Source organism: Prorops nasuta, unplaced genomic scaffold, assembly GCF_024137725.1.
Source record: "Prorops nasuta isolate Cenicafe-Biocafe unplaced genomic scaffold, Cenicafe_Pnas_1.2 PNAS00009, whole genome shotgun sequence".
Taxonomy (NCBI): domain Eukaryota; kingdom Metazoa; phylum Arthropoda; class Insecta; order Hymenoptera; family Bethylidae; genus Prorops; species Prorops nasuta.
The window spans coordinates 5,522,574-5,535,805 of NW_027116806.1; the positions used below are offsets into that span (position 1 = coordinate 5,522,574).

At 37.1% G+C, this 13,232-nt stretch overlaps 1 protein-coding gene across 1 annotated transcript in view; it reads right to left on the reverse strand.

Annotated features, from left to right (window-relative positions):
• Positions 1-13,232, reverse strand: part of LOC136776110 (lachesin-like) — a 29,217-nt gene that overhangs the window by 12,032 nt on the left and 3,953 nt on the right. Inside the window, exons 2-3 of the mRNA XM_066731479.1 lie at positions 4,163-4,254; positions 111-217 (exon numbers count right to left, since the gene is read on the reverse strand). Of these exons, the coding sequence (XP_066587576.1) occupies positions 111-217; positions 4,163-4,232 (177 nt within the window). The 5' untranslated portion in view covers positions 4,233-4,254. The remainder of the gene's footprint in view (positions 1-110; positions 218-4,162; positions 4,255-13,232) is intronic.

Sequence of the window (13,232 nt, forward strand, 5' to 3'; positions counted from 1 at the left end):
ACTGAATAATTGTTCACACATTATACATATGTATAGCCTTGTCTATTGTAGCAAGTACATCTATCCGTGATATTTACAACAGCGATAATTGAATGCTTGAAATAACTCACCCTGTAGCCCCCTAGGTGATTGACTACACACGTGAAAAGTGCATCTCTTCCAAGAGCCACTGTCAGATTCTCGATGGGTCCAGCAATTTCCGGTTGAAATGCACCACCTGCAATATATAAAAGTGGAATATAACGTGGAACGTCGGTGGTGAGGAATGCACATGATAGTTTGACCAAAAATGGAGAAATTTTCAGGAGTGGCCTGCAAGCACACGGAAGGCCAAGTGAGAAATGCGTAAAACTACAGGTCTGCGAGGGCTCGCGCTTATTGTGCGGGTTTTAAGAAAAAGAAATAAGTATGACCCCCGCGCGCGCTAAAGGAATTACGCTGTTTCAAGCCAGGAACCAAAAACTGGATGAACGCTGTCGGTCGGACGGAGATGAATAGGCTTGTAAAATGTATTCATCTAACTTTTGCTACTGCCCATCAAGCGTACCACCGCATTCTCTATGGTTTCTTGACTTCGAAACTGCCTTCGCGCTTTTGCACTTGCTCGTTCGCTCGTTCGATCGATAATTTAAAACTGGGTCGTTACAGCGATTCATTACTAAGTTTCGTCGGTTGCGGAGCAAGATCTTAATGCACTTGTATGTCTTTCCCAGAATATCCCAGAAAATGCCTTATTACGCGAGCCTAAGATCCTCGACAAAAACTCAGTGAGACCCGAATAGAACAAAACAAGCACGTGTATGTAACCTAGATTTAAAGAACAGTCGTGTTTTCTCTCGACACTCTCCTGCAATTAAATCTGCAAATCTTATTTATTGTTAAATACGCGTCGTATAACGTGTACCGTGATAATATACAATTTGTCATATTCATAATCTGAAAACTTAATTATTTGTATCGTTATTACGGAAATACGTATACTGGTATAATAACAATTAATAAATAATATTAATCAATTGCAATACTGTTAACTGCTCGAAAATTTATAATCAATTAGCTCATTAATTAGAATTTAAAATTGTATTTAATAGCTGTCAAGCTTGATTTTTCTCTCAATTGCAAAAGTTTCGAATGAATTTGTCTCATGCAAATAATGAAAAGATTATTATTAGCTGAGGAAGAGAGGCGGAGATAGGGGTGATTGTGTGACGAGAGTCGAAGCTCAGGATCAGAATTGATCAGAAGGAATAAGGCGAGAGGGAAGAGTGGAGCTTTTGAGCCGCATTTATTTTGTAAGAAGTGTATACATTTATCCGTTAGGTAGCTGCTAATAGATGAGCAGAAGTGACAATCGCCGTGGGATAGTCGAAACATGGGATGCCAGAGATTATATATAAGGGAGAATTCTTGACTTTACATTGAACAGATTCTATATACTCTGCTGAATAATTAAGTGAATTATTTGTTAAATGTTGCATTATGCAATAGCAGATGCTTTGCATGAAAATCCTTTACGAGTCTAGGATCGAGATGATCAAAAGAATAAGGATCCGGAAGATGGTATGGCGAATTACATTGCGGCGCGGATTGAGCGCAAGAAACTTTACAGCGATTTGAAAAATACATCTTGGGTAAGATAATGGCTGGATGGAATAAGTTGAACGATCGCAATTATAAGTAGCTTTAGCATTCGAGTGGCAAATAGTGGACCGCGACACTTGAATGTTGAAAGATAGTTCCATTACTGCTGGAACACTCTCCAAGATCCCGCAATAAAGTGTCGTAATAAAGAATGACCCAATTTGCGATAATAAAATGATATTGTTTCGCGCTTTATTCCAGGCGAATAACAGTTTTCAATAAACAGGAAATGTCAAACTTACTGGAGGGGTTTCGCATTAACAAATTGACATCGTTTATCGGCCATTCATCGACGTTTTCGACAAATGCAATTACATGCAGTACATAAATGACAACGAACGTCCACCGCTGAACGTCATTTGGTTAAACTTAATAAGAAATTTCGTGATATAAATTTAATGCCATGCATGCAATTAATGATGGCAAGCGTGACGGTATAATTGTGTTAAATACTGAATATACCTATATATATGTATATATTGTATATGGGAATGCTTAATGAACATTAATGAAATAACAACAAAGCTACCGGGATTTAAATCAATACTGGCATAAAATCAGATTTCTCGGGGTTTCTTCATATTTTATAAAAGCGTATGGTGATGAAACATTTAACAGGAAGATTCACGTTTCGGAAGAACTCATTTCATTTCTTCTCATGACCAAGCACACTGGTCGGCAGCACAGCTTTCCGACTGCGAGGCTACACAAACGAGACCTCGAGACTTTAAATCCGTGTTCAAGTGTATCCCGCATGTTAAATGCATCGGGATTCATAAATACAGATGCATCAAGTGCAAATGTAAGCACCTCTGTATACGCTAACGAGGAACCATCTTGAAAAACCAATACTTTCTCCAAAGCTGCCACACTAAAAACATTTGTTTCATTTCCTTCTTTTTTATTCGGCTCTCTCATCAAACAAATTTGAAGAATAACAAAAATTAATAAATAAAACAAGGAGATAACTCTTGCAGCGCCCGTTATTGCTATATAGCTCTTAAAAGGAGGCAGACCGAAAGAATAATTTAATTAAGAATTTATAATTACCGAGAGATCTAACGTAATATCAATTGGAAAGTGTATCGAAAGAAAATTGTGATTGGGAGGTCAAAGGGAAGCATTCGTATTGATTAAAATATGTCGAAGCTTTTGAATTTAAGGGCATTTAACATAAGTAGCAACTCAAAATCTTTCAATTTAATTAATTCTCCCACGTGAATAGCCACTCCTTGACGTTTCACCCTTCGTTAGGCGCGCGTAATTTCATTTGGTATTTCCTCCCACGCCACTTTGAACCAGCGACCGAGTCCATTTTATTTTTCACGAAACATTTATTTGTGCGCGATAAATATTTCATAGTCACGTACCGGTATTAAATAGTCGATTTAAATGTAAATTGTTGCCTTTATATAGTCCTATTAAGGAAAATTTTAACAAATTTTCTTAGCAAAGCTTTTGTGTCTCTTGCAAGTGGAGCCGCTTGAGACAAACGGTCATCAGTTTGAAGTCTCTTCTATATATATATATATATATATATATAGGTATATACACTGTATATATCTCTCCATACATGGTATACTGTACTATTTTTTCGAGAGCACGCTTCAAATAACGTAGTCTATGTATCATGGCGTAGTGAACCTTATACTGCATGGAAGCTCTACTATACATACCGTGCTATTACTAAACTTGACACTTTAGTTACTTTACTGTACTTCGCCAGTTACAGGCCCCTCAGTACTCTTATGACGTTGCAACGTTTGCAGAAGCTAAAATTTATGTCAGCGAACATTCCCGTATTAAACAGCTATACATTTTCCATAAGTTAATTAACAGTTTTATGGTTCAATCCTTCTTCATTAGATTGAGCAAAAATTGTAGCTAACGCGAGTTACGCCAACTCATTATACAGAATATACTATTTCGATAAAGCACGCATCTGTGTTACGCTAAAATTTTCCCTAAACATTAGTCGAACATTGCTTAACGTTAGTTTAACCCGGCAAACAGCGTTATACTATTTTAACTCGATAGTTAAATACGCGAATTTCCCTTGGCTTTTTCGAGTCAAATTCTGTGCCACTTATTAAACACGAGGAGGCTCGGGGAGAGTGTACACTATCATGCTACACGTGTTCATGCACACAGGGCCAGAAAATTCACAAGCTTTTTCCAATTGAATCGTGCAATCAGTCGACTGCACCATTAGCCCAGCAACATTTATACTTGCTGAGCATCCTGAAATTCTGCTGCACGTGTCTTCAGTTTTCTTACCGATCTTATATATATATAGTATATATGTATGTATATATAAGTATTCAGCAGACGTTGGTATAATACCAAAATCTTGCTTCGTCATTTCTTCGGATGGCCTTTTATCGATCGAAGCACACACACACTTGCAAAATTATTTTTTACGTTAATCCCTTACTACAAATTTTTGTGCAGAGAGTGTAAATCGTATATTGATATTCTTCTTATAGAGTAAAGCAGCAAAGGTATAGTGATCGTTACTCACCGAAAATATCATTGGCAGAGATCAGGACAGCCAGTAATATCATTAAGAGCGCCTTTTGACGATCCACCATTTTGTTACTATCATGGATCTAACTGAAAAACAGAAGAATCGAGATTATTTTTTATACCCCAGAGACTATTAATGCCATTATAGAATACAGTGTATACATATCAATAGAGTGGATAAGAGAGGCGAGTCTGATCATTTTGTCTTGTTTCTACTGGAGGGAAGCATCGGAAAAGGAAAAAGTGGTATTTACTAGCGTATATAAAATGTTTGGGCATATCGTCGAAGAGTAGTATACTATACTATAGCTCCTCATTCACGGACAGAGAATTATTTGTATAGGAAGCCAAATAGAAACTTCGATGTTAAGTAGAAAATGCTGCTTAGGAGGAATTACTTTTCGAGCAACTAATGGCTAACTATTTCTCTTTATTAGCTCTTTAGTTTTGCCGGGATACGGTAAACATTACTTAAGTTTCCCGTTCTTTAAATACCATGCAGTAACCTGCAGTCTTATCGGCACCTCGCGTCTTCAACATTTGTCCTCTAAATATTTACAGCTTTCTTCATTCTCGTCCTCTGCCATACAGCAGGACTCATACACTCTTGCAGGGTGTAGCTTTCTGCAGATGTAGAGAAAAAATCGAAAAGCATGAATATTAAAAGACGGGGCCATTGGGAAATGGCGCGGGCCAATACTAAGACCCTGGCTATATATGCTTTCACCAGTAGGTATTCCCAGATGAGATTTCTTATCCTTTCATCTACGGTTCGCGCGATGATCAAAACACCTTACATTTTTAGATCGATATAGATTGATGTTTACCATGTCTGCTGAAATTTAGATCTCTGCGAAATTTATTTATGAATCTGATTGCACGAATGCGACGTAAAATACGTGAGAACAAGTGTATTGAATCAGAAACAGTTTTCCAGAGTGCAGAGTACAGAGAAATGGTTCAGGTTGCTGCGACAGCATCTTTTGCGATCGCTTCTCGCTTATTAGACAATCTGTATTACGAATCATTTACATTTTCTGTAATTTATCATCGTCGAGGGAGAGAAGCGGCGCTCTGTCTTGACAGCTGTGGCCGAAAACTTGAGAGTACCGTACCAGGCTGGAATTTTAATTCCCACAAGATAATTATTTCGCTCGTCTGAATGTTAATTCCTGCTGGTATTCCAACCTAAATTCGATTCTTTAACTTATTTGAGCAGGATTCAAGAGAATTTTTAAATTAGAGCTACATATATATATATACTATACGTTCCAGTATATAGAAATTAACGTTTCAGAAACATATAGTTGCCCATTTGTCGTCCAGAGCCCATCACTGATACGAGATTTTTGTGGTAGCATCTTATTGCACACGAGGGGACCAGGTAGCATCGGACGAGCAATAAGCTAAAAAGCGAATTAATCTGTTTAACTTGATAGGATGGGAGGGGGAGGGGGTGGCAAGAAGCAAGGCTAATCAACTACAAATTTATTTGACCACATTGGGAGTTGCAGACTTAGTTTGGTGAAACTAATTATTGCTGCTGGTACGAGACGAGGGTACCTATTGTATATACTATATACATACACTATTCAGTCTGCTATCTATATAGTATAGGAAGACAAATTCACATTGCAGAACATTGGAGAATTGGGATAAACGAATGTGCAAAAATCCAAATTACACAATCAGGCTGTTCGAAAAAGCTAATAAGCAAAGTTGCCAAGGCTTTTGCCCGATGAGCGCGGTGTATCTGTTTGAGGTTTGAGGTTTGTGTGCGGGACCGATACAAATGGGATCCCCTATGTGTGTGTGTGTAGATAGCACTCGCGGGGGTGTGACGAAACGGAGAAGAAGAAGAAGAAGAAGAAGAGTCAAGTTCGGGACTTTCCGGTAGTTTCCGCACGGTTACAAATAAGCAATGACGATGCAACCAGCACCCATTCTCGCAACAAGTTTCGAATGTGATGAGCGGCGGGGGTCTGCGGGATGCAATAAAACTTGCTGCTAGCGCGAAGTTAATAAAATGTCGGAATCCGGTAGGAATTCGCCCCTCCTCTGGGCATATTATGCCAGTAGGTACTATACCACCTATACTTGTATATTGTAGAGTTGCAGGGAAGGGAACCTCGGCTAGCAGATATCCCGACTCATAAACTATGGGCGCACGACTTTATTCAAAGTGGATTCCGACGTTTGCCGCGGATGGATGCCTCGAAGAATGGTAATATTGAGTTTGCCTCTCACCTACTGAGAAAGCTAGCCCTCCAGCAGATTGAATTTACTTTAATAAACCTAATTATATAAGTAGATATACCGCGCACCGCGCACAGCACCGTCTACCAAACTTCTTCGGATGAATGTATATAGTTACTATATGTATGTAGCATAATGCAGGAATTTAATGCGCCGGCTCTCAATTTCATTCTTCGCGCTCTTCCCCGCAGGCCGTTTTTACCCAATCTCTCGTCGAGGAATTATTATATGGCAATCGAACACAGTTATCGCATATCTATATATATATATATATATATATATATGTAATACGTGTGTCGTAGACGCGTTAGAATTTAGAAACGCGATTATTGTACCGATCCGACGAGGAGCGGAATAAGAGGAGTTTCACCGCTCGAGGAAAGTTTGTAGAATGGAACGTTATAGATAAATGTCAAGATATTCAGCGGGAGAGAGAAGCAAAGAGATTGAAAGACCGAACGGAGACGGGACGCGGGAGCTCTTTGTAATTGGGATTTATTTGTAATGCCCCCAGCAGGTGGCGCTGTAGCCTGCGTAGACAGAAAAAGACACCATTGATATTCCAAACTTCTAACGCAGAGGAAAGTTTTTACCTCTAATGAAGCAAGGAACCTGCAGCCACACTGCCCTTACGCCGTCTGGTCGCGGCCCTTTTAACGAACTTCTCTTCAGGAAATAACATTTTCTATAGCCTTTCCGCTTTTCAGAATTCCAAGGGCAAAGATTCCTATAAGCGTTGCAGGGAGGAGTACCAAACACCACCTACGATTCAACGCCTCCTCCGATCTGATTAAGCCAAGAAATCTCGACATTTTTCTCCCACCGACCAATCGACCTTTAATCTACGATCATCATCCTCGTTGGAACAATCAAGTTTTCGAATGTTTTGCTTAAGAGATACAACGTGAAAGAGAGTCTTTCATTATCAGTGCGGCCTTTTCGCACGCTACCTTCTCATCTCTCTCTCTCTCTCTCTCTCTCTCTCTCTCTTGAGTATCCAATGGAGAAGCCATAATGATAAAAAGAATAACGGCCCTACCATCGACGATATTGCGAAAAGGCCAGTGGCGCGGTGGTAGCTGAACAGACATTCATAGCACTGATAAAAGGAAGGCTACTGTGTAATCCCCTTGCGTCTTTAGCTTCGCTGGATACGACAAGTTCCCGTCGCAATGCGATCCCTCCCCCCCCCTCCTCCACCCCCTTCTTCATCTCTGTCCTCCCACAATCGAAAATAGCTATGACTCCCTCATTTCGACAAAGAGCTTCGATACACGATTCAAAGTCCTATATAATTAATAAACCACGCAACCTTCACTAATGTCCTCCGAAAGATTTATTGGTATATATAATATATATATATATATTTTTATTTATTTTCTAGATAATTATTTGCAATATATTACGCGCGATTATTTCACCCGACATTGAGAAGGTATAATTGAAAATCAAGAGATTTGCGTCATGAAAGTTGGATTAAGCCATCATATGCGATGAAAATAAATTGTACGAAGGAGCTTGTCTCTGACATGCTGACTAATGATCGATTGATTAATGTGCCAGAGAACTTATGCGGAAGCTAATTTGTTCAGATTTTCAGGAAGCGCCACGATTTCTTTGCGCATGCACGAGTGGCTGGAAAAATGCGATATTTGCCGGAATTTTAGGATTAAATAATCGGGGTAAAGCAGAAAAACAAACAGAAGGGATTACTGCAGTATTCTCATAATGGAGCGCCTATGAAAGAAGTCGTGTTCGTTCCTGAAAACTTTTCTCCCGATTTCACGAGGATGCAGCTTAGCTACAAAGGGATTGTCTACCATATCTAACTGATATAAATGAGTATGTATGTGAATGCGTACTATATATAGTATAAAAATTCCCCCCCAGTATAGCTATACTATATATATATATATATATAGAAGTTAGGAGTGTGCCGAACTGAGCGCGTCTCGCTCTCAGCCCTCAGCCCTCAGCCCTCACGTCGAAGCCAGGACAGCACCACCATAAATCTTTCAAGCTGAATTCCTTACCTGTGCAGGCGCAACACTACCGGATACCGGAGCTCGGCGCAATTATCCTTCAATTATTTCGAAACGAGCAGTTACCATTACGACTCAATCAATCACAGATATCAACTCATCTTTAGCAATAAGTGGAAAATTATCAAAATCCTTGCCTCTAAAGTCATTATAATACTGCATTCTTTGCGGATTCGTTCTAGCGAAGAACTCAGTTATTATCCAGTTTTTGCGTGTAACCATTATACTACCTTCCCTTTCATGAGATTACTTTAATGAAGATAAAAATGCCATAATTCTTCAAATGCGGTTGAGCCACAGAGAAAGTTTTTAATTTTCCAGTAAGACTCAGCATCGAAAAATTTGCACCTTTTTCCACCAGAGTTTATCATTTTCGTTGCTTATCCTTTAAATATTGTCCAATCTTTATAAGAGACTCGGAGGAATTAAGATTATTATAAAAACAATAGAGGAGACTGTGGATCGTAGCGAACTGAAGTTTCGTTTAAAAGAAAAAGTCAAATAAATTTAGTCTTTCATACCGGTTTTCCTTGGTTCGTCCTGACAGTGATGAACGATGTATTCGATAAAGCTGTATAAATACATAGCTCCCGCTTGAATAGCTCAAAGCCTTACTTATCATTGTCTCTCCTCCGCTGTGCACTACCAGAGGAACACGCAACATATATGTACTATAGTTATACATGCCACGTTTATCGAAAAATTTTCCAACTTTACAGCACACGTGAAAGTGAGATCGGTAGCAAAATGGGGGAGCTTGTGACTCTTGAGAGGAAGCACTCTAAGTGGATTTATACCGTACTAGCCGGAACATCTTTAAATTTCAATAAATGTTGTATCTTTATTCAAACAATCAATTATAAAATATTTAAAAACAATTAGAAAATCATAGAAGATAACGTACTTCACTGCAATAAACTATATTGATTAGTACCATTGAAGAATTTTTATTTTTATTCGTTAAAGCATATATACCTTAAATTTTCACCAAGTGAAATTGTTTAATATTCCTGCAGGGAAGGGAAAAATTTAATTTCTTTGATTTACTTCAATTTTTCATTGGAATAAAAAAAAGCAGATTCATAAATACATTTATCATATTTTTAGAAAACTTTAATTAGTGAATTGGTAGAGGATATTTTAACGATTTAAAATGATTCCTGAAAAATGAAACTCGAGGTAAAAATAAATATTTTTCAATGAAGCTATAACTGGATAGTAAACAGAGAAAGGGTAAAATAATTAGGTAATAAAAAACTGCAATAAGGTGCCAATAATATCTATTCCAGTGAAATAAATCATTTCTTTATGCGCTTTGCTTATTTTTCAATATTTCTTCATAAATTATATTCAATAAAGTTCTCATTCAAATTTGAAGATTGTCTAACTAGTAAAGTTTGAGTTCATCAAGAGTATTATCTTGAGGTATCCAATTCACGTTTAAGTCGAAGGCCGGATATACGTGGGAAGTGGAAATCTTCCAATTCTTAATGTACATTTTGTAATCAACACATAGCAGTGCGAGGATTCTATCATTTCTATCAGGTTAGAGAGCATACGCGTTTCTACGTAAATATTTGACGAATACCTTGGTAATATCCAAGCTGACCACGCCATATATCTTTCATATATGATCTGTGTCGGCATAAAATGCATCACGCATGCGGCCAAGGTGCTTCCCATCATTCGAATAAAAAATTTAAGCGCAACTCTCCTCGCGAGAATTCAATATTTATAGTACCCCTACTTCCACTCCCCTCTCTCCTTCTCTTTGATCGACTAATGAAGGAAATTCTTGCTTAAGAACGTTAAATAGTTCCGACAACGCGTATATAGTCTTTCTTTTTCGTTGACCAAACTTTTCCGCTCTGGTAATTTACGATAAAATCGCCGAATTACCGAATGATTTACTGGGAGCTTGCTTCACACGAATCTGCTTATTTAGTCTGATTATGGTTAGCCTATATTAAAGTGTATTCACTGCAGTATATGCCATGTATAGTTGCGTGCAGCGAATGCTTCCTGTACAGGTCCTCCACACAAACACACATCACTTTCCTAGCTTCCGTTTTCGCCAGGACTATACGTATATAGGATGTCTCGATTAGAGACTACTTAAACTCTTTTTAATATCCTGAAAAATCAAGTTTTCGAAATATTTTAAAATTCAAAAATTATGTTTTTCGAATAGGTATTTTTATTTTGTTGGACATACACATGGGGTAACTATGGGGACTAGCTGTAACAAAGGTAAGTTGAAACACGCTTGATAAAACGCAATGGCTTTTGAAATTTTTTATCAAAATTTTCACTGAAAATTTCTAATATTAGTTTTATTACGTAAACACAATCAATGCCTAATCGAAATGAAAATGTAAGAGATAGAGGGACACTCTGCGTTTTAGCCAATAAATGCGAAAAAATATATATTTTGATAAGATTAGAGTAAAATTGTTAAATAATTTGTTCGTGTATTACATGAACGAATAAATGATTTTTAAGATAAAATAGGTATCACTAAGTAATTATAAATAAATTTAAAATTATACACAGCTGTCTAAAAATTTTTACAACTTTTCCCAAGCTCTCATACTGCCAACCCGAATGTATTTAGTCCGGAAATCCTTGTTTTATTGATTACAAGTCTATTTTTAAACAGATATGGATTTTTGTATTGAAAAATAAATTCCTTTTGATTAAAAATAATTGACACTTCTTGGTAGGTGAAAATAGGGTGTTTCGGTAAAATAGGTCGTTTTATTTTTATTAGATACATAACTCAAGCCATGTAAATTGCCAACAATGAGTTTCGGACTAGCGATATGCGGGCGTCAGAAATAACGTACAATGTTTTTTTCAAAATGCATCGTAAGTCAACATTCCGGTCCGAATACTGCACTTCCAGCCTGAATCGGAAATTGAACGTACAGACAAATGAAATGGAATATTTGAGAAAAGTGTAATAAATTTTTTCAAATTCTCGAAAATATAATTTTATAGAATTTAAAAGGGATCCACTTGTAGTTTTAGACAACCTCCATAATACTTGCTTTATCTATTCTTTGTTTAAACAAATTCATAAAAAGTATGATTAAATAAAAGTGTATGTAAAAGTACCTGTATAACATAATTGAGAAGAATAAGAAAGGGAAAATTAGAAAAATGATAGTGGTATTTGTATGGATTACATTCGCTGCCCTCAACTGTACATAGATCCGGCTCTTCAAGTTCATTACTTTCAATAAAAAAACTATAATACATCCCGTCCCGCACAGGTTGCCGTGCACTTTCCATGAATTATATGCTACAAAATGCCGTGAAATCTTTCATTACATTAACACAATAATGAAGCAATTAAATTATATTTCAATTATCCATCTCGCCCTCCTGCTCTTTCCAGAAGGACCGAACGAAGAAAAAAAAGAAAAACCCATTAATTTATAGTATTGCATATTTCCAGAAAATTGAAAAGCATAAAATCAACAGCTGCATGTCGTGGACAGAATTTAAAATCGGTTTTTTCCATCATCTCTTGGGATTGCATAACCGCAACTTCTCAAATAACATCGCCATCAGTAAAAACTAATAAAAATCCAATCCGGGCAAATCACGTTGGAATGATTGAAATTAAAAACTTGTATCAATATGTAAACACGCATTGGCCGATCAAACAAGTTACGGCGATATAATAAAGCCATTGAAATTCGTCAGTATAATGAAAAATATTTTCCTTTATGTAATATACATATATTCCATTGGCGAGAATAGTTTTATTTTAAGCATACATTTTCTTTGATTAAATTATAAAGAATCTCTGACCATAATTTATAAGAATTGTCATGAGAATTATTATGTAAATTATAAATAAACGTCTACTTCATTTTCGATAATTAACGGAATAATTGCATTGATTTAAAAGTGATTAATGCTGCTAACCCGAATAAATTAAAATAAATTAAATCAGACGAGATCGAACGAATAAGTTAAAAATTTAGTGATATTCCGAGTGAATCTTAATCTCGAATTTTTACAAGAGCAAGACTAAAATAATCAACTGAAGACCACGCAAGATCAAGATCGGTTTGAATGAAGCAAAAAGTTTCAGCAAGACCACCGTGCTATTTTTTGGATTCAATTAACGATGAAATTAAAGGGGAAAAGGTTTAATGGATAAACCGCGAGCACATTTATTGAGTTCACATTATGCATTCTCCAGAGGGCGAGTACTATAGGTAAAAATTTTGAGCCGCCATTTGAAAGGCTGAAAAAAGGCCATTATTCTCTTTTCCGTCATTCCTTGAAAAGAAGTCTTACGTATCCTTATCAGTGCGGCCCATAAATCAAACCACGTTTGAAGAGCGCACGCATTTGAATCCTTCTCTGCTGATATGGCAAAGGGAGGACGATGCATTTCCCTCTAATTGCATTACAAGAATACTATTTATCAAAGTCCCGCAGCTGTGCATCAATCAAGATATAATACATAGCATTGATATAATGATGAAATTCATTATTTCCATATATATATATATATATATGATGACGAGGAAAAATCCATTAATGAAATTGTAATTTCGCCTTTTTCTTCGGGCGAGTTGAGACTAAGCCTATAGGACAGAGCTAGTAGTATAAGCAGTGCACGAATAAGACCAGACATTGCAGCAGCAGCAACGGGGGGCGCGCAAGAAAATTAGCAACGTTTGCTTCGCGTAAGAGTTATGAGGGCTTTGTAGCCAAACTACTCATGAACATTAAGGGTCATTACAA